Below are 27,494 nucleotides of genomic sequence, written 5' to 3'. Positions count from 1 at the left end.
ATCAGGGAAGGCTATAAATAGTACAAATAATACCCAAATAATATCAAGGAAAACACAGAAAAACAGATACATCTATCAAAGCATGCCACTGCAGGTTCTAATTAACCTCCTGCATTTTGCCTGGCAGTTTCTTCCAGGGTGGTCCAGTCTGAATTTGCTTGTGTCATAGGGAGAAGAGTTGAATGATGTGCATTAGCAAAAAATCTTGTGTTCCACAATTAAATGAATGATTACAATTTTCAAGATTAAAAGCACATTTGAATGCAAACCTCCCACTTCATAAACATTATACATACTCTTCGCGTTGAAAATGTTTTTATTGTTTTCCACGTTAAACAAGCAGGAATTTCAACAACAGATCAAAGCAGAACAATGAGGCACACCAATACAACTTGTAGCAAAAATGCCTAATAGGAAAATGAAGAGTATATACATACTCTTCATACATAAGAGAACAATGCTGAGGTTGACCTATTTCTGACAGCAACGTTGTTTCACTTTGCAACCTCATATCAATCAGAAATGCATTTCAGGGGTAATAAACGTAGTGATGTGTCAGCAAATGTGAGTGAGAAGAACCCACCAGGTTTGCAGGCTTGGTTTGTGGCTGCCTATATTGGCATGTAAATCATGTTTTGCTTAGCTGGCAGAGCTTCGAGGGTACACATAGAAATGCTTGTGCAAAGAAACTTTTTGTTTATTCCTTCTTGGGACCATCTTATCTGATATAACAATGCTGTTAAATACTCTGTCTTGAATTTAGGAAGAAATGGAATATTCCATTACTGAAAAAGATATTCTCATAGAACTTTAATTTGGATCTCAAAACTTTAAGTCTACTAAAAATCAATTAAAAATCAATTAAACTTTAATTAAACCCAATAGGACTCTTTTGCCTGCAATAAGGATTCCATTCCAAGTACATGGTACTGTTATTATAGAGAAAAAGGATATCAATTCTAAATACAGTATGTGTATTAAGTTATTAAAATGAAGTCTATGGCCTTCCTGTAATTTGTAGGTTTCTGGATAATGGGTTTCCAGAAGACAAAGCCTATACCTGTATCAATCATACTCAATCAAATCTGTGGAACAACCTTTACTTCAGTAGTTGGTGGGCTTTAATGTTATGTTCATGTGCCTCCCTTTTGTTCTGTATCTGTCTAGGTGAATCTCTTAAAATGAATCCCACCTCAGATTTCCTGTTCGTCAATAGTTATGTCCTAGTTTATTATGTTCAGAATAAGGTTACCAGACTTGGACTTGTAATTATTGTAAGTGGTTTTTCACTAATTGAAAACTGATTGTGTTTACATTCAATACAATCAGTGCAGCCAATGTAATTGGATGCTAAAAATAAGTTCTACATTTTTCATATGACGTATTGCCATTTATTCAGAATGGCTACACTAACCTGTCTAAACAAAGTACTTCTATTCCTATGACCCTCTAAGAAGTTTATACTTAGATTATGATCTTGTTGAGAACCAATGGCATTTTCTACAGTACAAGTTATGTAAATAAAACTTCAAGTTTGGGAAATAGTAATTCCTGAGACCAAACTGAGCAGAAGCACCTACACACATATCTGTTTTTGTTTTGCCAAGTGTTACACAATGCTAGTTTTGCTTTGGTCTCTAAAATCAGGAACATAAAAATATATTTTATATTTCAGAGTCTTAACTTAATCATGTAGCCCTATATTTAGAAAGTAGTATCTTCAATATCTCTAGGTGTAACATAAGAAGTTTTTGAGAGAACACTTCATTGACAGCTTTGTATTGTCATAGACCTACATGGATACAATTAGTTTCCTTAACTAAAGTTAATATTTACTCATTTAATAATGAGCTGTGCAGTGCAGCCCTAACAATCAGTAAACCTTCTTGTGTGTTTTTGAAAGTGTGAGAGCAAACTCCCATCTTGAGGAATATCACTCAACCATGAGAAGAACATAAAGCATCCTTGCAGATCTTTGTTTGCTGCACTAAGCTACCTTATGTAGTATTTTTCAAGTAGTAACCAATACTTACTGCCTATTAACTAGATCAGGGCTGTCCAACTGGCGGCCCCCGGGCCGCCTCATGTGGCCCTCCACATCAAAGTCTGCCAGCTGTGTCTGTTTACCATATGTAAAATTTAAAAGGTATCACTACAGAGAGTAACTGGCCCCTGCATTGTTTAAACGACAAATTTAGACTAATCCCCTGTATTGTTCACACCTGTGACACCTCTATTGTTCACACCCCTAAAGCCCTGTACTGTTCACACCTGAGACCAAAACTGAAACTGCCCACATTGTTCACCTGTTCACACTTTATACAAAATGCTAATAGGGCACAAGCACTGTGTCACTGTATGTAGTACATATTAGACTGGTCCTTATCCCTGTCTCCTGCTCTGTTCTGCCTTCCATATGCTCCCTGTGTGTGTCATACTTTGGTATTTGTTCTGGGGGTTTGTTAGCATTTGAAAATTATTGTTAGTGCCCCCTAAAGTGTTTAATCATATGCAGGGGAGGGGCATGGGAAGGGCAGGGGAGGAGGAGGCATATGGATTTATGAGTATGTCTTAATATGACTGTCACGGCCGGCACCCAATACCAGAACAGGTGCCAAGTACCCTGGTCTCGGCTCGGCTTCACCAGTAGTGTGACCACCGTTGGGCTTCAGGAGGAGCCCTCAGCTTACTTGGGTGCCACCTGGACTTAACGAGGGGTACAAGGCGAGATGTTCTGGCTAGCAGAGGGGCACGGCAGGTAGCAGAGTCTTTTGGGCCGAAGGTCACGGTACAAATGGAGCAGGCAACAGAATCGTCAGACAGGCTGGGTCGAGGCAGGCAGATAACAAGAATCGTCAAACAGGCAAAAGGGTCAAAACCGGGTGATCAATCGAAGGGTTAAACTGTAGAGTAGTCGTAAGCAGGTCAGGATCCAGAATTCAGAATAGTCAAAATAGCCAGGCAGGGGTCAAAACAGGAATCAGACAGAATCAGAATAAACACAAGGCTCAGAAGCACCAGGAACAAAATCCTATCACGGGCAATTAAAAGCAGCCACCCTGGGCTTTAAATACCATTTGAATTTCGCGCCTTTGTGCGCTCACGTATGACGTCAGCGCGCCTGCGCCTTTAAATTTCCAGGAGGTGCGCCGCGCGCGCCCTAGAGAGAAGCCGATGCCAGCAAAGACACGCTGGCGGCTAGAGAAGAGGACGTGCGGCGGGCGTCCTCGCTGGCGGACGACCCCGCCGCACCCCAGGAACCCCAGGTACCCTGACAATGACTTAGCTTTTTTCACATATGAGTGACATCCTTGCCAGGACAGGCACAAGGTAATTTGGCACCCTAGGCAAGAGCTTCACTCAGCGCCCCCCTGTCCTGCATTACCATTTCCCTCCTTACCATGATGGTTTTTAAATAAAGAGATAACGTACTTCAGCCAACAAAGTGCAGATGCACACCTGGTCCCTCTTTAACGTTCACGGTGCATGGGACATAGGAGGACGGCACCTCCAGCAAGTAATACAAAATAGAGTTACTCCAGCACACGCAATCTGCTCAAGGGTTATTACCCGTGTTTAATGTCAAGCCAAACAGGTTACGGTAACCTGTTTGGCTTGACATTAAACACGGGTAATAACCCTTGAGCAGATTACGTGTGCTGGAGTAACTCTATTTTGTTTTAAATAAAGAGAGCAAGAAAATGTACTGTAACACTTTTTCATTTATATTACTGCCCCCTGTACCTGTACCAGCAAGCTTAGCAGCCATCCATCATACAGCCCTCCTGCAGCCATCATATTGCCCCCAATCTTTACTTGTGTCAGCATCAGCCAAAAATAAATCTGATCACATCATATTGTCCCCAAGTATTTATGTACCTGTGCCAGCGCCCAGCCCAGCAGCAACAGCAAACATATGGGCCCAAATCTGTACCTGGCTGTGCCAGCAGGAAGCTTCACACTTACACAGTAATAGAAAGAATGTGTTCAGTTCAGTGCAACTGTGCAAGGCTGAGAGCAGCGAGAGTCACACCAAGCAGGTCACCAGCTCTCTGCCTCTCTCTGTCACCCAACACATCAGTGACGTCATTGACGTGTGTATGCACGTCGCGGTGCACCGCACAGAAGGAGATATTACTTACCGGCAAGAGGGAGAAGGGGAAGGAGATGGATTCCACCCAACTGGGTGACCATGATTACTGAAACAAATTATTAAAAAAACGCTTGGAAAAAGTGCGCCCCTCAATGATGGCGCCCTAGACAGCCGCCTACTCTGCCTACCCCTAGTTCCGGCCCTGATCCCTGCAGTGAGCACCAACCATTTGGTTTTTTGGTGTGCTATTAATGTGGACATGGTATTGCGGTAACATGTGTGTGGTTTAAAGTGGGTGTGGTCTAAAAACAGGGAGTGGCTAACACTGGCTTCCATTATCGTCCCTTCACCATGTAGATTGGAAAAATTCCGGCCCTCGGTACCATAGAAGTTGGACAGCACTGAACTAGATTATCTGGTTTAATAATATTGTTCCTTTCTTTCGTATAGGCCACCAACAGAAATTAATTGTGGATTGCTAACATCATGTGGATACGGCTTCCAACTGCCAACCAATCTGTAATAGCTACAGTATAGAGTGAATAAACATTAAGACTAACTATCTGTCATTCATTTATTGATGCACACTGGATATCAATACTGGAATTGTGCCAAACTAATTTAGCATAATAGTATTACTACTGATTTTTTTTTTTTTTTTGCTAGTTTTCTGTTTGAAATCTACCCCTTGTGGAGTGACAGGTGGATTGCATTCCTGTCATTACACCTAGCAATTTTACACTGGCAGAGGAAACATGAGGTGTGCCATTGGCTGGCAGAGCAAAAACCGAACACCTTATTGCTTATAGGGTAGACAACTGGAGAAAATATAGGGGAAAGGTATTAATTCTCTTTTTACACATTCAATAACAATTAAGACATCACAAGGTAAATAACCTAAGGAATGTTCTGGCCTATAACAAGCACCTCCACATACAGTAGGTGTACAGCCTTCAATAAATATTACTGCAACCTACACTATTAGGTAAAGATCTAACCAAAGAAGCAGATCATACATAGAATTTTGCACACTTCAAAAATGTGTAGCTGAAACGCACACGATTCATGGTGAGAAACAATCAAATCAGCATTTAGTAAGCCACAAATCTGACCTTTGCAGTATGCTTATGAAGTCACAGTGGTATAGAGGAGTTTGAGAGGTAGACACAGCAGGCTGGCATTTGTTAAATAAATCTTGCAATAATAAAAACGGGAGTCATCCAGGCAAGTGAGGCTACACAATTTTATAACCGCAACAGTTAAAAGAAAAGATGCTTAACACTATTGTGTAACAGAAAAGGAGCTATTTCCAGATGAATGGAAATGTTTAAATAACTCCACAATTAGTTCAGCAGAGTTAAATGATAAATGCCCAAGAACAAACATAGTTCTTCTGCAATTTGCATGACACTGTGCACAAGATTAGGTGAGGATAATAAAAAAGAATTTTGATAACCCTACTTATAGTTAGAAAAATTTTATGAAAATTCTTTTTATGGGTCCATACTTAAAGTTTGTATTTTATACTTTTAGACCTAATATAAATATATATATATATATTTATTGAATGGTATCTCTATATTTTTTTACTTGGATGATCTGAAATGCTCAGACTTGGAACCTTCGCTTCATAAAGTACATGCAGAAAAAGAGATAGATGATAGATAGATAGATGATAAATAGATATTTTTTGTAAATAATTTTAGACATAGAAGAGAGATCATTTTTTCTGTATAGTTGTTTATTTAGGCTGAAATGTTGTGCTCATTCTCATGCTGTTTATTCTGGAGATTTCCTTTATTCTTCGAATTCAGGAACAGACATCTATGCACCTCTAATAGATTGTGTACATTGTTGTTTGTCTGCGTGAGGATGGTGACCTACTTAAACCTGGGGGGGATGTGGTTATGCAGAGAGAATGTTTAGTGTTGTTTATCTATCCGAATTTAGGCTTCCATTTTAGAGGGCCGGAAATTATATATTCACCCCTTCTCACACATCAAATATTTATTCATTTCCCGGTAATATACACTTTTTATCACAGTGGTTGGGGAGTGTGGGCTGGAAAAGGAGAGAATGCTAACTAAATTATTATCCCTGACATTCCATATCTGGTGCAGTGAGTTCCATTCCACAAGGTTTCCTGGTTAAACTGAAAGTTTAACCATGTGTCACCTTTTACGCCCCATCACCCCCCAAAAGCTGCAAAGAAACCTTTCAGTTAAACCAAGTGTCACCTTTGCTCCCCATCAGCCCCCAAAAGCTGCCAGGAAACCTGGCAGGAATCCCTACTCTCCCATCTTGCTCTTGAAAATGCCAAATTGTACAGAATGGTTGGTCTAATCTTGAAACAAATAATGGAACCAGATCCTATAATATACAGCAATAAAATACATTTGATTCAACATAAAGTAAGTGGTTCTTTTGTATAGTCCCTAGCATTTCAGTAGGCTTTAAGATTGTTATAAGTCCTACATACATTTTATTTTTATGTAGTTGATGTAAGTACCTTTAGAGAACAAGATTCCCTTTATGAAAATTAGACCTATAATATATAAATTTGTCCAAGTTTTACCATCTAGTAAAAGGATAGTGTTGGCAAAGTACAAAAGGACCAAAAGGACCAACAGACCTTAGTTTAGAAAGCAAACATTGCTGTAACAAAGCCTTAGCAAATCTAATTACACAGCTTCCTGTATACGACATCATCAAAAGAAAATATTCTTGACATGATGGGGCAAATTTACTTAAGGTCGAATATCGAGGGTTAATTAACGATTAAATCCTTCGAATAGTTTGATTCGAAGGACTTTAATCCATCGATCGAACGATTTTTCTTCAACTAAAAAAAGATAGCAAAGCCTATGGGGACCTTCAACATAGGCTAACATTGACTTCGGTAGGTTTTAGGTGGCGAACTAGGGGGGCGCAGTTTTTTTTAAAGAGACAGTACTTCGACTATCGAATGGTCGAATAGTCAAACGATTTTTAGTTCGAATCGTTCGATTCGAAGTCGAAGTTGAAGGTCGAAGTAGTCCATTCGATGGTCGAAGTAGCCAAAAAAAAATTGAAATTCAAAGTTTTTTTCCTCTATTCCTTCACTCGAGCTAAGTAAATGGGCCCTGATGTGTCCTCCGTAAAACCATGCATCTTACTATCTATAATGTCATATTGCAGGTATCAATCTTAAATGTTTCATTTTAACAAGGTTTCATTTAACTTGCCCACTGTAAACCACATGCACCATGGACCTTACAGTTTATGTGTGTAAATACATTTTTGCAATTTAAGTAATCAATTCTTTTGTTTTCTTCTTAAAGGCTTCTGTACTGTGATTAAAGTTCACCATTGAATTAACTTTTATTATGTTATAGAGTGTCCTTTTATTAGTATCTTTTCAATTGGTCACATAGTAATATAGTAAGTTAGGTTAAAAAAAAACACGTCAATCAAGTTCAATGTTTTAAGTCTATCTAAAACCTGTCTAACTGCTAGTTGATCCAGAGGAATGCAAAAAAAAAAAAACATCTGAAGCCTCTCCAAATTGCCTCAGATGCCAAGATGGCAATCAGACTAGTCCCTGGATCAACTTGTACTACGAGCTATCTTCCATAACCCTGTATTCCTTTACTTGCTAAAAAGACCATCCAATCCCTTTTTAGGATCAGTCCACACCAGGCGATTCAGGGAGATTTAGACGCCTGACGACTAATCGCCTCTTCTTTGTGGTGACTAAACTCCCCGAACCGCTTCCTTTTGTCCTGCGCCGGCTGCAATGAGAAATCGTCTGTGTTATGACACACGCAGCGCTTCGTTTTCCGAAGTCGCCTGAAGTTGCCTCGTGAGGAAACTTCGGAAAACGCTGCGCCGTGTGTGCTTTAGCACAGGTGACTTGTCATTATAACGAATGGGAAGACACGAGGAGGCAGTTCGGGGAGATTGTCGCCCAGAAGAAGAGGCGATTAGTCGACAGGCGACAAACTCTCCCTGAATCTCCTTGTGTGAACTAAGCCTTAAAGCTATCTAATGTATCAGCCTGTATGACTGATTCAGGGAGAGAATTCCACATCTTCACAGCTCTCACTGTAAAAAAAACAAAAAAAACCCTTCCGAATATTTAGATGGAACTTTCTTGGTCGTCATTTTATATTTTCTATAGTTTTAAATAATTTGACTTCCTATTTATAAAGTTCAAAAATTCCACAGGTCTTGAAAAAAGTGTAAAGCAGCATGAATAATAAATAATCACAAGCGGTTAATCTGCGTCTGAGTGCTCTCCTCTCTTTCAACTTTTAGTGGATATCCTGGGATGATTGGTGCATCTCTGTGAGAGGATTGATGCATACAACTGAGAAAGAAGTAAGGCAGAGCGCAAATCTATACAGTTTCTACCTTGAAAAAAGTAATTTAAATCACAGGGGTATATTTATCAATGAGTGAAGTTATAGATCTCCATATAAATAGAAATGAATGGAGAGAGGTGGTATTTCACTCTGCGGACTGTGGAGATCTCTACCTTCACTCTTTGATAAATATACCCCACAATGTTTCACTAATTTCTCAAGGGAAACAAACTAAAGGTGAGTACCACACTGGCGTTTAAATACATTTTTCAAGATCTGTTGAGTGTTATACTTTTTTCTTTATACCTTTCTGTTTTCAGCATCCAGGCAGATCTTTTTCTAGTGTGCTCCTTTCAGTATGCTATACTTTACTCCTATATTTTTTTTTTATACTTTCTTTTTAATTTAACACACCTCCTGTCCAGTTTTTAGAGGGACAGTCCCTCTTTTGACAGCTCAACCCGCAGTCCTTCGTTTGTGCTAGAAAGTCCCGTTATTCTCTGCACTGAATAGCCAGAAAAAGAAACAAAGTTTCTAACTTAATTAAAAGAATACCTGCCTTCCTATATATTTATCTTTTTTCCCTATTAATAACCATCGTTTTTACCGGCCAGGTGGCAACCCTAGCTACGCGTCCTTCTTTTTATTTCCAAAATGTTGGGAAGTATGTATTTAATACTATTAGCTGCTTGCACACGTGCCTTTTGGTCCTTCCTTTCATACGCCAACTCCATCCAGGCCTGGATTTGTGGCAAGGCCACAAAGGCCTGGGCCTAGCGTGGCACAAAATCAGAAACAGCATGCCACCCAGCTGCACTCAATTTGCACTTACCTGGAGCAATAGGAACTATGCGCCCTGTCCCTGTGTCCCAGCTGTAGGTAGAAAGGATGCACATGGGGGGGCGAAAAAGGACACCAGCTTCCGGGCACCCTGACCAGAAATCTGGCCCTGACCCCATCCAGCTCCCAACCTCCATTTTCCACTACTATGCCTCCACAAAATCAAGTTTAAAATCTCCTCAACAATAACTGAATTATCTTTACTGAGGTGAAAAATGATTGGCTTGACGAAGCATAATAATAAGCCATTTATACCTTAATGACTTAAAGAAAAAAATAAAACCTATTCATGAAAAATTATTCCTGCAGCTTTATTAGTAGCGATTATAGTAGCTACTAGAAACAGTTTATGTAATTTTACTCACTTCCTCCATACTCAGTAATCCCAGCATTCACAGTGCACTACAAACTGCCTTTTAGTTTTTAATACTTTCTTAAAATTTACATTCAAATGCAATACTGAGGGGCAGATGTATCAAGGGTCGAATTGAAATTAAAATAGCATTCGATCGAATAAAAATCGTTCGATCGAGCGACTAAATCCTTCTAATCAAATGATTTGAACGATTTTTAGCGATTGATCGAAGGATTTTTATTCAATGCCAAAAACTTTAAAAAATGCACTGGAAGGTCCCCATAGGCCATATAGCAATTCGGTAGCTTTAATTTTGCGAAGTATTGAAATTGAAGGATTTTTAAAGAGACAGTACTTCGACTATCGAATGGTCGAATATTTGAACGATTTTTACTTCGAATTGAAGTCGAAATAAATTCGAAGTCGTAGTATCCTATTAAATGGTCGAAGTATCCAAAAAATAACTTCGAAATGTGAACTTTTTGGACTTTGAAAATTCACTGGAGCTTAGTAAATCTGCCCCTTATAGATGGCCTTATCAAAAACATGCTGAATTCCCAGAAATTATCTAGTGCTGTCTAGTGTACACCTATTGTATTTTTAATCTTAGTTCTCCTAAAATGTGATCATATTTAAAGGAGAAAGAATACCATTTTACACTTGGGGGTGCTAAAAGTTAGGCAGCCCCAAGTGATTCATTTTACTTACCCCCCCCCGGCCGGTGCTCCTATCAGCAGAAAACAGCAGCGGCCCAGGGTTCTTCTAGCGAACACCACAGAGTGATCCTCTTGCTGCTTCTTCAGTTTTCAAATTTCCCTGTGCAGACACTTGCGCAGTAGATTGAAATAGCCAGCTTTTCACTCTACTGCCCATGCACTACTACACAAAGAAGCAGGAAGAGAATTGAATGGAGAGTGATGGAATTTCGAGTACTGTGGCGATCTCTAACTTCACTATTTGATAAATATATCCCCAGGTGTACAGCAAAATAAAGCCTTCTGTAGACTGCCAGTCTTTCTAGGAGATAACAAATAAATTATTTTTACATTTAAATATGGCTCATAAATTTGGGGAGTGGGACCCCTGCCCTAAATCTTGAGCTTTTGTTTTGTTGAGTTTTTTTGCTTTCCTTGCACATAATTATCCAGTCCTGCTATTTTACATTTAGACTAATATAATTAAAACGATTTTAAAGTCATGTTGATGGTATGTGAGAATGGGACTGACTTGAAATGTTTGTCATTATGGTTAGTAGAAACGAACCATCAAAAGGAAAATAATAGGATCAATCTGTAAATGGTAAAGTAGCGAAGTAGGTCATTGCATGAAAAGACCTGAATGGGGTATTTTGACAATGGCCTTGTGGAAATGGTGGTCAACTAGCAAACACAAGGCTAATTCGCAGATAAAAATATGTATAGTTGGGACAATGCACAAAATACAAGGGCATTTAAAGGTAATGACAAATAGCAAAATATAGAAAACTGAAAATAGAGGCTTTAGGGTGTTTTGCAGGCATTGTGGTAAAGAGACAAGCAGCTCAAGAGAAAACCAAGGACAGAGGACAAAGGAAACAAGTCTGAAAGCTAAGTTTAGAAACACAGAGGTGATAAATAGAATGAGTGTTTACAGCAAGCAAAGCTGTGATAGTGTAAAATTAACCATTACCACTCAAGAAATGAATTCAATGCATACTATGTAGTAAAGCAAGACATGGCATGGGCATATGGCTTTGATTTTTACACTTACAGAAGAATGTGGCACACATAGCAAACCAGGTCTATGCCATATCTCTCTTTCTTTCCCTTTCTGTCTTACTGTCTGTCTGGTCCTGTCATGGATTGGCTTAAAACCAAAACTGCATTGAAATTTCAATTCTAAGAAAGAATGCCACTAATGATTTGTGCCATTTTTACACATTGCTCTACTTTAATAGATTAGATCTACGTGGGCATATTTATCAAACTGTGGAGTTTTCCACATTTCACCAAAGGGAAATGTCACAGCTTCTGTTCATTTGTATGGTATTAGTAAAGGGTGAAATCTCACTTTTGTCCATTATTAAAAGTACCCCTACAAAGAAGCACATGATCTTGTGCCCAGGGCCCCAGCAGAACATTTTCACTACCTTCCCTGCCCTGTGGTATCCCTGGGGTCTGCTTCCCCTATTGTTAAGACACTGCCCCTACAATGCCCATACAAATTAATTCCACATAAATCTTTAGTCTGACATCGGAGAAGAAAAGATTTGTGCCATGCAGTGATTAGTACACATTTGTATCAGCAAGATTCATTAAAAATTTTTACCGTGTTCTTTCCCATTTTTATAGGGACTATCTGCAATATTTTCAAAGGTTAAACTTCCCACATGGCTGTCCTTTTTATGGTTGTCCTTTTTATTGGATACCAAAAAGATCACCTAAAAGAGGTTGTGAATGATGGTAGCAAAAGTTGTTATACCCACAGTAAAATGTAGGCCATACAAAAATAAAGAAATACTATAACTCTTGTAAAATCGAATTAAAGTATTTGTAGGACTGGCCAGACCCGGACTGGCAATCTGTAGCTTCGGGTAAATGCAGAGGAGGGGGAAGGGCTGCTGTAGGACGCAGTTACTATTTATTGTGCTTGTGGAGGGCTGTTTGGGTTTTTGTGTACTTGATGTCAGGGACATCTTGAACATCATCATATTTAACCCAGGTCCAGACTGGCTAGACCCAGCATGGTTTTGACATAACTGGCAAGCTTAAAGGAACAGTAACACCAAAAAATGAAGTTTTGTAAAGGAATGACAATATAATGTACTGTTGCCCTGCATTGGTAAAACTGGCATGTTTACTTGAGAAAAACAATTATAGTTTATATAAACAAGCTGCTACATAGCCATGGGGGCAGCCATTCACGTACAGGATACACAATAGATAACAGATAAGTACTGAAGACTCCAATTGCATACTACAGAGCTTATCTGTTAACTGTTGCATATCCTGTGCCTTTTCTCCTTTTTCAGCTTTGAATGGCTGCCCCCATGGCTAAACTGCAGCTTGTTTATATAAACTATAGTTGTGTTTGATTCAGATGTTTCAGAAGCAAACACATCAGTTTTACCTGTGTAGTGCAATAGGACATTATAGTTTCATTACTTTAAAATACTTTCATTTTTTTATTTAGTGTTACTGTTCCTTTAAAGGGCTAGTTCACCGTTAATTTAATATGATGCAGACAGTGATATTCTGAGACAATTTGCAGTTGGTCTTTAGTTTTTTCTTTGTTTCTTTTTAATTATTTCGCTTTTTGTTCAGCAGTCATAAAATGTAGGCGTTTACCCATAGTATTTGTTGGTGGGCAGTGCAGGGAGGCTGGTTAGGGAAGGTCACAGAGAAGGGAGATCTATGTTGAATTCAGGAGCAGAGGTTGGCCAAGTTGACTGTAGACCCTAGTCAACCCAGCCAGTCACTCCCCCCATGGGCAACTATACCAACATGCATGAGCAAGCATATGCAGTGACGTTGCACAGGGGGGAGCAGGAGCATGAGAGCCCAGACTAGAGTTAGGCAGAAGACTCTTCAATAGAGACCCTCTCCTTAGTTGTGCATATCCCTATTTCCGTCCCTGTTCAGGAGAGAGGAAATACCGCCATACCCTGCACCCTTCTGTGACAACGCAGTAGGTAGGGGCAGGTGCGGGTATATAAATAGGAGCACACAGCGGGTTAGGTCAGGTGCGGGCTCTTGAGGGTCAGGTTCAGATTGAGTGGGGGTCGAGTTTTTCTTGACCCACACATCACTAGGTCACTCACCATGGCCATGCCCATTTTGTGCCATTACCCAGCACCTATGACCCTCTCACCCCCCCCCCCCCACAAACACACAGGCTGATAAAAATGCTTTAGAAAGGTGTGGCAGACCTGGCCACAACTAACAAGCTACAAACTGAACAAACCTTTTGCAAACCCAGCTGTGCCTACCTCTGTGACTCTGGGCAGCTTCTGACATTCCATCAATGAGTTCTTGTGAGAAATCTCAAAGTATCTTGAGCCTCAGGTGCTGCAGCTTTGCCATTGAATTACTTGCAAGCATGACCGAACAAATAAATACCATGAACAAATCCATACTGACAAAATTAATTTCATTGTGAACTAGGGTTGCCACCTGGCTGGTATTTTACCGACCTGGCCTGTAAAAATGATGGTTGATCCAAAGTTAGATATATAGGAAGGCCGGTATTTTTTTCCAGAAAAGGTGGCAACCCTATTGTGGCAACCCTATTCCAACAACATTTCCCATGTCGTATTCATTATACCATTGTGAGCACTTGTGATATGTCATCATCCTGAAAAGAAATGCAGGTTGAGAATTCGCTGCTCTGCCTGCATCTGGAAACATTGCCTTCACTCAGGTGTATGGAGATGCACTAGTCTCTCTAGTAGGGATGCACCAAATCCACTATTTTGGATTCAGCCGAACCCCCGAATCTTTCATGAAAGATTCGGCCGAATACCGAACCGAATCCAAATCCTAATTTGCATATGCAAATTAGGGGTGGGATGGGGAAAACATCTTTTACTTCCTTGTTTTGTGACAAAAAGTCACTAAATTTCCCTCCCCACCCCTAATTTGCATATGCAAATTAGGATTCAGATTCGGTTCGGCCGGGCAAAAGGATTCTGGCTGAATCCTGAACCGAATCCTGGATTCAGTGCATCCCTACTCTCTCGTAGGTTTACCAATGGTAACCAACATTACATGGGTATGCAAGATCCTGTGAGCATTACCTGCATTCTTTGAAGTGGTTCTATTTACAGCTATAGAGTTTTTCTACCAATTCAAAGCATGTGAAATTTAGCTATATCCAGACCTGGCCAAGACACATTGGTGCCCAAGGTGCCCACCAGTTCAGCCCCATCCCCTCCAAATTTCACCCAGTGCATGATCCCCCGATCTTTTCTGATGATCAGTCCCTAATGATCTTTTCTCCCCACCCAACTGCGCCCATAGTATATGCCTCCCACCCAGCCCTAACTGTATCCTGTGCATGTTATTGAATGATAGTAGGGGCATTTCTGGGGTAGGTACCATCCTTGAATACTGCATCACTAGCCTTAATTCTGATTTAAAAATTGGAAATTTGGCTCTATAAATTACCAGGAGTGGCTTTTGCCACCCCTGGTACTTGCGGGCTGCTGCTTCCACCTGAGGCGAGTTTCTCAACTCGCCTCATGGCAGCAGCAGCCCTGAATTATCTAAATAATAATCCTTAATTTGTTGCAAAAATATTCCCAAATTTTAAACAGTTCCTTATTTTACACAACAGTGAATGAGTGATAAGCACCAATGCCTTGTGGGGCTGGAATCCAGAGTTTGATTCCTGAACATTATCTGCAGGAAATTTTCATGGTCTTCTTATATTTGCATGGCTTCTTAATGATACTCTGTTTTCCTTCATACGATACAATTATTTGACAACTGTTAAACGTACCCTAGTGTTGTATAAACACGTTGAAACTGAATCAGAGAGTATAATAATTGTAATGTCTGTTATCTGTCATGGCATAAAGAGGCACATGGGGAAATAGGTGTTTATCTACCGGCTGAAATATGGAGAAATTCCTAACACTCCATGCGTGCTTCTTGTCATTCATGCAAATGAAAATCAGCTGTCACCATTCATGTTCAAATGTGCATTTTGTGCCAGGAAAAGCCTGTTACATGTTGTGACAGGCAGCTTCTTTTTATACCAATATATATATATGTATCTATGGAGGTATATGACTTGAATACAGTGCCAAGATCACTATAAATTCAAAATATGTTTTAAAATATAAGTTCAATAAAAGAACATTGGGGGGGGGCATTTATAATAAAAAGGATATCATAATATAAGTAATAGTTCTGCAACATTAGTTTTCTAAATGCCGTGCAGATTTATATCCTATGGCTAATGGCATATCAGGCCTTTTCTCTGTTGGTATAATTCCACCTGCACTGCATGTGCCGACTTGAATGGCAACACCTGTTGCTAAGCATTCAAAGGGATTTTGGCACTTAGAGATGTTTCTCAAGTCAATGCCATGACCTTCTGTCAGTGACAGAAATATGCCAGTGGAAAATTCAATTAGGGGCCTATTTATCATGCTGTGTAAAAAGTGGAGTGAAGCACCGGTGATGTTGCTCACAATAACCAGCATAGACTTTAACAGAAAACTTAAGCAAAGATCTAATTGGTTGTTATGAGCAACATCACCGGTAATGCTTAAAGGAAAACTATACCCCCAAAATGAATACTTAAGCAACAGATAGTTTATATCATATTAAGTGGCATATTAAAGAATCTTATCAAACTGGTATATATATTTAAGTAAATCTTGCCCTTTTACATCTCTTGCCTTGAGCCACCATTCTGTGATGATCTGTGTGCTGCCTCAGAGATCAACTGACCAGAAAAACTGCAGCTCTAACTGTAACAGGAAGAAAGTCTTCAAGCAAAAGACAGAACTCTGTCTGTTAATTGGCTTATGTGACCTAAGAAGTGTAGTTTGTTTGGTTTGTTTGTGGGCAGAGTGAATCGTATGATCCCAGGGAACGGCCCCTATTTTTTAAAATGGCAATTTATCACTGACAGACTTAGATAACGTCCACAGACCAGGCTTCGCTTGGACCTTAGCTATCCCAAATTCCACAACTTCCACGATCTTCCAACAACATACGAACGTGATGAGGTTACTTCCGGTCAGTAGGTACCAAGAAATGTCTTTACAAATATTACATAATGTTTATCTCACACCTACCAGACGATACAAAATGGGATATCTGTCCTCTGACAACTGCCTTAGATGCCAATCCCCCAAGGCAGATCTAATACATAGTCTGTGGTCTTGCCCTTCCCTACAAACCTTCTGGGCGGAGGTTGCTGATTATGGAGCTCGGTTGATTGGTAGCCCCATTCAATTACATTTGGAATGGGCATTATTTAGTGATGTAACTGCCTTGACCCGACTATCAAAGTCCGATAAGCACTTTATGGGGAAACTGGCTGCCGCTGCCCGAAAAACCATTCTACAACAATGGCTCAATACCGATTCGCCCACCTTGATTGTAGTAAAACAGAAACTACACTTTATCTTTCACATGGATTGGCTGGAAACCATGATAAACAAGGAACAAAATACTGATAAATTTTTTACGACATGGTCAAAATATATTGAATCTTTGCCAGCATTACTTAGGTCTCTTACGATACACGCATTCCGTTATACACCATGGTACGATACAGCGATACTCACAGGGAATCCGATGGTTCTGGAATCGTCCCAATATCTCAGAGAACATCGACCAGTTCAACGCCCTTCCGATCACTCGCCCCCAGGGACTCATCTTACTAACAGGTTATTAAGTTCTTACTCCTCCAACCCTATATAGGGTCTCTATCTTGCTCTCTCTAATCTTTTGTCTGAGCTATTAGTTTAGTTTATTTTGTTATCGCTGTTTTGGATATGCTACTTCTACTGCATTTGCATATTGTTACGGTTTTAACGTGAATCTTTTCTTTTCATGCTTTTGGCCTTGTAACTATTATGTGACGATCCTCCAATAAAAACAGGTTTGAAAAAAAAAAATGGCAATTTATACTACATATATTATTATGAAAATGGTTTTGCATATGAGCTGTTTTATGCAATATATTTTTATAGAGATCTACATTGTTTGAGGTGTATACTTTTCCTTTAAGACCCCCTGGTGTTTCGGAGGGATTGTCCTCTACTATTGGCTGTTATTTTTCTACAGTTAAAATTTGATCTGGGGAACCAGAGCTTTTTTTTTTTTTTCAAATGACAATATAGATAATCAGTTGAAGAAGAAGAAGAAGAACTGGGATCACTGCTGTACATAACTCTTCTCCCCAAATTTTCATAATGATACATGTAGTGGGAACCATCATTATAGGACATAAGGGAACATACACCTCCCCATTAGCTATTGCCTAAAATACTATTTTATCCCAGTGGTTAAGAATTCTGCCTAAAGCCCACATATCACTGCAGGATTAAAGATGTTGGCAACTGCTTATCAGTTGGCTGCAAAAGCTGTGAAATCAGCTGCTTTCCTTTGACTTGAAAGAAGAATACCTCACAGAACAATTACTGGAGGTAAAAGCACAGACATTGCCCTATTCCATCTCCTATTGTAGCCTAGCAAAAAGAATACCAGTCCATATGACACAGTTATAAATAAAAGTAAATCATTTCTACTTACACTTGTTAGTGGCCATTTTTACTAAGAGTTGTCTGATAAAATTATTGACAGTATTTTATCAGACACATAACACATATCATACATCTTATTTAATGGTCACAACTGTAATACAGGTATAGGATTGGTTATCTAGAAACCTGACATCCAGAAATGTGTTATCTAGAAAGCTCAGAATTATGGAAAGGCCATTTCCAATAGACTCCATTTTAACCAAATAATTACATTTTTTTTAAATTAATTCCTTTCCTCTGTAATAATAAAACAGTACCTTGTACTTATTTAATTAATGTTTAAATATTTTTTTAGAATGTATGGAGATCCAAACTACAGAAAGAACCCTTATCTGATGAACCCCAGGTTCCTAGCATTCTGTCTGACAGGGGCCATACTTGTACTGATTATAATGCTGCAATAGAGAATCCCGTTTCAAAACTAGTGGTTATTCTGGCTTGTTTACCAACACAGCACATTATTAATTGCAATTTTTGGACACAAATTGTCATGTTTTTGATTCACAATTTTAGTATAACTCTGTCTGCTACACCTTGTGCTGTAAGTGCAGCTACAGGAAAATGCACTACTTGTGCCTTGTCCTTAGACTGGACAATCAAAAAATGTCAATGGTTTTGTGCAGCACTTTATACTGGTACCTTTGAGCCAGAGCCTATAGGGGTGGTGCACAGATGCCTATATAGGAAAAATATATATTTTCTTGCCAAGGGGAATGGGGTTCTGCTTTCATGATAGCTGGGTGAAAGTGCAATGCAGTTTCTATTATGTGCATGTGCAATTGAGATGAGGGGTTTAACATCTTATGTGTACAAACACAGAACTACCCAGATAATCATGGTTTTTGGCATGCCTTTGCCAGTAAGCATAGATAATATCCCTGCGCCCTTTGTATTATCTATTCTTATGACAAAAGCATGCCAAGAGATTTTATTCATTTAAAAAGTAACACAGGGCACTTTTACTATGAGAAATAATAATTTTATTATAACAAAGAATCAATAAAATATGTTATAAAAACCATACTGATGGTATGTTACATAAATAAAAGCAAAAAGTTTTATTGTACATTACATATATATCTTGCTTCAGGAGACCATAACAAGTCCAAAGAAAGTCATGCCATCCCTGTCATCTACAAGCTCTGGGTGGCTAACTATTACAGAGAGGTGGTGTCCACTCTTCAGCCGTGCTAGTCCTCCCTGTCCCAATGTTGCATACCACATTGAAGACCCTGATGGAGGACCCACAACACTTTCTATGCCTGAAAGTAGGACATTGTTTTTGGAATCAGAATCATGCTGGAGAACTTGATTAAAAAGCACAACATTTGCCTCTCGGCCACGGAATCCAACTTGGCAGTAGACATAATATAGACCATCTTGATGGACTATCAAGTTGGTGTCTGCATATTTCATGGAGGGACGGATGAAGGACAATTCGTGTGTTGACTTCCAGCTCAGAGTCTTGTTTGTTCCATGTTTGATACCTAGAAATGTATAGAGCTAATTACTTGTACATTTTCCACGCTTGAGGTAGTAATGTCAGGGCTGCAAGGCCATAAGGATCAGGTAGTAGGGAAGGAAACTGCCACTGGGGGATGTTATCAGAAGGGTTAAACAGAGTAGTCATAGTTCAGGAATAGGGCAGGCAGCTATCAGGATAGTCAGGAAAGAGGCATGGAGTCAATAACCAGAACAAACATTAAAGGAACAGTAACACCAAAACATAAACGTTTTTAAAAGTAATTAAAATATAATATACTATTGCTATGCATTGGTAAAAGTTATGTGTTTGCTTTAGAAAGACTACCGTATATACTCGAGTATAAGCCAACCCGAGTATAAGCCGAGGTACCTAATTTTACCTACGAAAACTGTGAAAACGTATTGACTTGAGTATAAGCCTAGACACAACTACAGCCCTGTCTCCCAGCAGCGCACATTCCGCCAAAGTGACTCCCCAGCGATCAACCTGACTTCTTTGCAAAGTTGATGGTGACAGAGAATTGCCAAACGGATTACTTTGTGCATTGTCCCACTGTCCCACTACCATGTGCAGAGGGCACTGTGTGATATTGCCATCACTGTTAATCTTTCGTATAACCAACAGAGGGCGCTGTGTGTTATTGCCATCACTGTTAATCCTTCATATAACCAACAGAGGGCGCTGTGTGATATTGCAATCTCTCCCCAAGCGAACTGTTGGTATAGGAATGATTAAAAGTGACTGCAATCTCAGCTACTGCCCGTTGACTCGAGTATAAGCCGAGGTAGACTTTTTCAGCACATTTTGGATGCTGAAAAACTCGGCTTAAACTCGAGTATATACGGTACTACATTTTATGTAGGCTATTATATGGCCATGGGGGCAGCTATTCAAGCTAAAAAAGGAGAAAAGGCACAGGCTACTTAGCAGATAACAGATACACATTTTAATAGAATACAATGGCATTCTATTGAGTGTATGTTGTATCTGATATGTAACCTGAGCTTTGAATCGCTGCCCCCACAGCTACACAGCAGCTTGTTTATATAAATTATAGTAGTGTTTCTAAAGCAAACCCACCAGTTGTACCAGTGCAGAGAAACAGTACATTATATTTGAAGTCCTTTAAAACACTTTCATTTTTTGGTGTTACTGTTCTTTTAAGAAAAATCAGGAATTCTCAGAATGAAAGAATGCAATCAGGTCCAGAACCCAGGTTGGTATGGGGTTTATATTATGAATTTTGGGCAAAATCATCAATCAAATGCATCAATTTCAGCATGACTTTATAAGGCGAACTTATATAAACTTATAAAAAAACAGAAGCCATGTGGGTAAAGTCTGGGCACCCCTGGTAACCCAGCACAGCAGCCCATAGAACTGCTATCACACATTGGAGTTAAATTGTCTTTTTCAGGACAAAGCATGTCTGTCAGAACAATGGATGACAGTTTGTGGTTGCTGCAAGCATTTTGGTGTTAACATATTGATAGCATTAAAACACAGAAAACTGGTTTAAATACCGATACAATATTTTTTAAAATTAAATTTAAGAAATACTTATTTGTCTCCCCCAGTTCCCCCACAAACACTACGCTGCTGAACAGGACTGTATTAATGGCAAGAACGCAGTCCTCTCTGCTCCATTTTGGAGAACAGAGAACTATGGCACTTTTTCAGAGTGCAGAAAACTGGGGAAAGGGAGCATGCACTCTCATTGGAGTGGGAAGGAGATAAGCTGTCTGCCACTAAGAGAGGAAAGGGAAAGTACATGTTTTTACTAGTAGGGAAAGAAAATGCTCTTTGTCCCTCATCCATCAACTTACCAACCAGATGAGCTGCTGATTTATTGGCATTCCGTCTTTGCCAGTTATTAGCTTGATTACCTGAGGTGTAAACAAAAGTCATTGAGGTCACTTTTCTGAAGCCAAAAACAAAAGGTGTTTTTTTTTTATACAAGATATAGTTCTACATACTATTATTAACTACAATTAACTGCAAATAATTATTTCCACCAGTAAGGAATAAACTAATTATTTTATATTTAGAGAGAGTCTCGGGGGGTAGCCTATAAACATTAAAGTGCAGATGAACAGAAGGTGTATGGAGTTGAAGCAGTGTCAATCAATAAAACAAAGAATTGAGTACAGTACTAGGCTTTAAAAAAAGGCCAGGAAGATGAGATCTAATTCTGTATTCTAATTAGGAGAAGAATATTTAGACCAGCCAGAGATCACTCTAACTAGCATAGCCCATGGCTTCCTTACATGTTAGGGCAGAGCTAAGTTATTAAAGGGAGGGTCTATTCTATGCATTAATAGAAATTGCTGGGCTGCTGCCAAAGCTAATCTGTAAGGGAATGTGGTTTAGCTTACTTTTGAACAATCACAAAACAAACACAAGAACCATATTGTATAGTCAAGTAAATCCTAAATGTATGAACAAAAATATACATTTAACACTTTGCTTGCCACATACTGTTGATTCTGTCACACTGCGCCAGAACAATGGTCCTTTTGTTATTACGCCTTTGATTCTATGTTTTCCAGCAAGTAGTTTGTTTTAAAAGCACTATTGTCATTATTATTAACAAAATGGGCTAACTCAAAAGTATTCCAATTAAGTGTCTAGCACTGAGTGGTAATAGTTTATAGATTACTCTGGATTCTTAATAAGTAAATCAATACATGAAGGTGGTATGCTGTTGCTGTTAACTACTCCATTTACTTAAAGATAAGATACTACAATTACTACATATACAATTACTACAATTGATACAATTACTACAATACAAGAAATTAGCAAATACAGCAATTTACAAAGGTTTTTCATGCAGACATACAGTAATTATGTGTACAATACATACCACCCAGCAAGAGAAAAGAAAGACTAACAAATCTGATAATAATCTCACTTTAGACGAAGTGGCCAGGGCCGGATTTACATAGCAGGCGCCCCTAGGCCCGCTGCCCATCATAGACCCTGTGCCCTCCCCTTTATTCAGGCAAATTTTCCTCATCGGGACCGGTGCAATGGGGATTTGCGCACGGGAAATTAAAAAAACTATTGTATCTCCCGTGCATCCCCAGTGTTTCTGAACCAATGTGGGTGTTGTTGGGCTTCATGCCGCCCCCTAAAATCCTGCCGCCTTGGTGGCCTTTCCACAAATCCAGGCCTGGAAGTGACAGTGTCAGCAGGCACAAGGCAGTTTGAAGTTGCCACTTGGCCAAGCAGCATTTTTTTCTGGCATAAAAACTCATTTTTCCTACCAAAACAAACAACATATCGAAATTCTAATACAACATTCTTTCCAGCACAAAAACCTATGGGTTTTTTTTTTGGCAAAAACAAAACACATGGCAAAATTCCAGAGTAGATTCTATCTACCAGTGCATAACTATAGAGGAAACAGACCCTGCGACTGCAGAGGGGCCATTTGAACAGGGGGGGCTTCTTCCTGGTGAATCCCTCCCTCCCCAGCCGCTAGCCTACATGTGAGCAGGGTCTTCAGGAAGGGAGGATGCAGGAAAGGGAGCGGGACTGGGATGGTGGGAGGCAGAAAGTAGGTGGATGGAAAGTAGGCGGACGGGCCCTCGAACACTTTAGTCACAGTTGTGAGCAGTCGCGGGGCTAAAATGCTAATCTTGCCAAAATACTCTACCAGGCAAAAAAAAATGTGCACATCCCCAGTTACAATCTGACACTGACCCAGTAATCATATTACAATATAATGTGAGTACTATATTTTCTTCTTTTTACTGTAAAACCTGTTCAGAGTATTAGTAATTAGTACAGAAATCTGCATGCAAGCACCAAACCATTAACCGTGGATCTACAGTCATAAGAGCAGTACCTTTCTGTCGTTGGCCACCTGCGCCCTGCAATAACAAATAGCAGAGATGAGAAATGTATAGCAAAGATAAAATACAGTAAAAGAAAGTCCCACCATTACTGCTTTTTTCAGTCGTATCGGAACTGGTTTTACTATGCAAATTTCAGCGTGTGGTGTACAACAGGGGGTATTTATTTTAGTCTTTTTACCCTCTGTCGTTGTGACTGTATTCATTACTGAATCATCACCTACCCCCCCCCCTTTTTTTTTCTTTTTACTTTCTCTCCCTAACGTAATGTGGTTTCTTAAGCTCTTCCTTTCTACCATGCAAATATATATGCTCTATTCTCACCTTTTGGGCAAAATGAACAGTGAATTTCAACTTTAGTGCCCAGGTTCAAATGAATGGGTTTAATTGCACGCAAAAAAAGAGTATTGACTCATAACTAAAAACATAAAGGCTCATTTCTGAATGGAACCACAAGCACTTAAGTGGATGTAATTCATTCATCAGTCAGGGTCCTTGTGTCTAAACACACTCTTTGCACTTTTATATACTAATACGGGATCCATTATCCAGAAACCTGTAATCTGGAAAGCTCTGAATTACGGAAAGGCTGTCTCCATATTAAACAAATAATATTTTTTTTTTTAAATGATGTCCTTTTTCTCTATAATAATATAAATAAAATGTATATAAAAATATACATTTATTCTCTAAATAATAAAATAGTACCCTGTACTTAATTCTAACTAATATATAAATAAATCCTTATTTTTACATGACTTTCTATTAGGTATGAAGATCCAAATTATGGAAAACTCCCTTGTCCAGAAAACCACAGGTCCCAAGCACTCTGGATAATAGATCCCATACATGTTGTGCGTCTTCTGCTGAATAGTAAGAGGCAGATTTATCAAGGATCAAATTGAAAATTTGAATTAGAATTTCCAGTTCATAATAGTGTAATTCGACTAGGGAATAGTCCAATTTCAAATCGAGTTTAAAAAAAATTACCATGTACTGTCCCTTTAAGAATTTCAAGTTGACTATTCACCATCTAAAACCTGCCGAATTGGGGACCTCCTACAATCTAAACTCGAAAGTCCACCCATGATAAATCTGCCCCTAAGTGTGTTTATTGGTGATGTGAACTTTGTAGGGGCAGCCTCCCTAAACATGGTGGTAATTCAAGGGTTCCTTCAGAAGGTTGTGTTACTAGACGCAGAAGACTTTGCTATCACATGCACACAAAATTATTGATGCATCATATGAAACTGCAGTGGGCGCAATGTCCAACCATCTGGGAAAATGCTGCGTTATAGATAAAAAATGTGGTAATTTAGGCAAAAATATGGCAATTTTGCGGTTTTGGGCCCCAGTCCTTAACATAGCTGTCAACTCCCCCTATTTTGCCCGAATCACTTTTTTGTCATGGGCTTGCTTGGAAATGAGAAGGGCATATGATGCCCTTGTTCCCCTCTGGCCACAGCCTGCTCTGCTTTAAGAAAGATAACAATGAGCTGAACAAAGTGCCGAAACATCTAAAGTGGTAATAGGAATGGAACAAACTTGTTACCAATTACAGAACCCAAAACCAATGCACTAAAATTACTTCTGAGTTTGGGTTGGAAAGATCTGTTGGTGACAGTTAAAGTTGACTGTAATTTAATAGAGGCCCTGGCATTTCAGGTACACAGAGGCCCAATCAGCCCACATAGAGGCCCAAACAGCCCCCACCAGCCCACTAAATACTGACTTGGCACCTTACAGCAGCCCCTCTGGCATTTGCCAGAACCCACAGATTGCCAGTCAGGGCCCGAGTGCAACTGTTTAAAAGCATACGATACAAGAAAAAACAATGATGAGCAGGAAACCACTGCACGGAAGCCCTTAAAGATGTACATAAAACAGAAAGGGGAGGTGAATCGTTCAAGTGCATTTAAAAAATGGACTGCAATGCAGAGTAAGAATATTAAAGCTTTAATCAAATGCTGCTCTAAAAAGCTTACAAAGTGCCATTGTTCTACTATACTAAAGTCACTAAATCTTTTATGGCCTGCTATGTCTTCCTAATTGTATCTGCTTTTCAAGCTCTCCCCTTTATCTCTAACCATGGCTGCATCTCTCTAATGTACTCCTTATCTCCCTTATCCTAAATTCCACATCCATCCTGAGTCATCCTTTATATCACAGCCTCATTCCCTAATCATAAGACATTATTAGCATAGCACACTGTTATTTTTGCCAAAGTACGGGCAGTAGTGTGAAGCAGAATTAGGCTATTTTGGTAATGTATACACATTTACTGTATTTTAACCCAAAATGTCAAAACGTTAATAAATACGATTTGAGGAATAATTATTGGCAGCAAGTTGAATATACAGTCTACTTTCATACTATCCCTTAAATCACCCCTGTTGCTAATCTTCCGAACTACAAATACTATATTTGGTTATCACCTGCTATGTGCTTCTAATCCTCATCCCCTTTGCCGCTAACCCTGGCTGGGTCTCCATAATGTTCTTCTCATCTGTCTTATTCTAAAATTCCAAATCCATTTCTAGCCATCCTTCACATTTTAGTCTCTAATTAGCAATTTGTTACTTTAGCCAAAGTAATAGTGCATTGGAGAAAGATATGCATTGCTAAAGCAAGGTACAGTAAACCAGAATGAGTGTACAGTGTGCTATACAGTTAATTCTAGCAAATAAGTTGAAATTTCTGCAATTGTTTTTAACAAGTCCTTTTAGTATAAAATACAATATCAATTTGAGTATCAAGGTTAAAAAAAGGGCAGAAGCAAAATGTCTGTTACCAGTATAAAATTTCGAAAATACCATTAAGGGTATTTTTGTGATACAAACAGTATATATGTACACAATAATTGTTGTGCCTAGATCTTAAATGTATGTTTAGAATAATATAAGGTTTAGTAAAACAGTCACCAGGGTTTTATGCAAATAAATTAACTTCTTCTATCTTAAATGTAACCCTTTTTTTCAGCTGTTCTCACCCACCTTTCCTCTGGACCCAGCAATTGGTTGCAATAAAGTCAAAATGCCAATGAGTATGGCAACAACGGATACCAGACTGGCTCTCATGCTTTGCCTCTTGTATCGCATATAAAGACAGAGAGCCAGCAACACAATTATATACAGAAATCAGTAGGGGGAAACCCCTCCCTCTGCATCCTGTGTTGGGGAATCACCTTTAAAATGAGAATGAGTAAAAGAAAGTAGGTCTGGCATTGGAAAGTCCTTCTAAAGAGAAAGGGGGCACCCCACCAAATGGGAATTCCCAAAAACAGTGGTATGAAGTGAAAACATGGAAACCGTGATCCTACTGCCTTTACCTGATAAGTTTCCACCCTCGGTCTCTGTGATATCCAAAAAGAGACACTATGGGGCAGGGATCCCCAACCATTAGAACCCGTGAGCAACCTTCAGAAGTAAAAGGAGTTTGGGAGCAACACTAGCATGAAAAATGTTCTTGGGGTGCCAAATAAGGGCTGTGATTGGCCATATAATAGGCCCTATGTGGATTGTCAACCTACATTGAGGCTCTGTTTGGCAGTGCAACTGGTTTTTATGCAGCCAAAACTTGCCTCCAAGCCTGGAATTCAAAAATAAGCACCTGCTTTGAGACCACTGGGAGCAACATCCAAGGAGTTGGAGAGCAACATGTTGCTCGCGAGCTACTGGTTGGGAATCACTGCTATGGGGTATATTTATCAAAGAGTGAAGTTAATAGTGAAGTTCCACCACTAGAGTGAAATTCTGCCACTCTCCATTCATTTCTATGGGATTTTTATAGGCGTATTTATCAAAGGGTGAACTTTCACTTTCACTCATTGATTAAATACGCCTTTCAAAATCCCATAGAAATGAATTGAGGGCTGTGGAATTTCACTCTAGTGGCGGAACTTCACTCTTTGATAAATTTACCCCTATGACCCTTACAGAGACAAGTAATTCACCCTTGCTTCCACAGGCAAATGTCACTGGCTGTAACCCAGTTTCTTGGTATTGAAACATTGGCTTTTATTTTAAGACCAAAAGGTAAACAGGTACTATTGATGTTGTGGCAGAACAACTTTTTCATGCTTTGTGCAAGGATCCCATTTATAATTGCAAAGCATATAGAGAATTCTCGACAACCATTGAGTAAGTGGACGGACAGAAAGAATTCCATTCAAAAAAACTTTGTTGTGCCTATTGGTTTGAAAGGATCTCAGCAGCTTTGGACACCAAAATATTTCACTGATAAAAAAAAAAGCAC

General features: G+C 39.3%; 1 protein-coding gene across 1 annotated transcript; it reads right to left on the bottom strand.

The window, feature by feature from the left end:
• Window positions 1–18,857: 18,857 nt before the first annotated feature.
• On the bottom strand, window positions 18,858–26,353 carry ltb.L (lymphotoxin beta L homeolog). The gene is made up of 4 exons (XM_018230801.2): window positions 26,234–26,353; window positions 23,234–23,258; window positions 21,207–21,266; window positions 18,858–19,381 (listed from the first exon to the last, which is right to left on the bottom strand). The coding sequence occupies exons 1-4, from the start codon at window positions 26,336–26,338 to the stop codon at window positions 18,981–18,983; spliced, it is 591 nt and encodes a 196-aa protein (XP_018086290.2). The 5' UTR covers window positions 26,339–26,353; the 3' UTR covers window positions 18,858–18,980.
• Window positions 26,354–27,494: the final 1,141 nt, after the last annotated feature.

The sequence above is a fragment of the Xenopus laevis genome, chromosome 8L, assembly GCF_017654675.1.
Source record: "Xenopus laevis strain J_2021 chromosome 8L, Xenopus_laevis_v10.1, whole genome shotgun sequence".
In the NCBI taxonomy this organism is placed as follows: domain Eukaryota; kingdom Metazoa; phylum Chordata; class Amphibia; order Anura; family Pipidae; genus Xenopus; species Xenopus laevis.
The sequence above is the reverse complement of the archived record's forward strand: the minus strand, read 5'-3'. Positions and strand labels throughout refer to the sequence as shown.

Bases quoted from the DNA above. Each gene is read 5' to 3' on its own strand.
- ltb.L (XM_018230801.2), bottom strand. From the start codon at position 26,338: ATGCGATACAAGAGGCAAAGCATGAGAGCCAGTCTGGTATCCGTTGTT. The intron at 21,267-23,233 runs GTACTGCTCTTA...TTTACACCTCAG, and splicing joins AGGTGGCCAACGACAGAAAG to GTAATCAAGCTAATAACTGG. The intron at 19,382-21,206 runs GTAAGTTGATGG...ATACATTTCTAG, and splicing joins ATCAGCAGCTCATCTGGTTG to GTATCAAACATGGAACAAAC.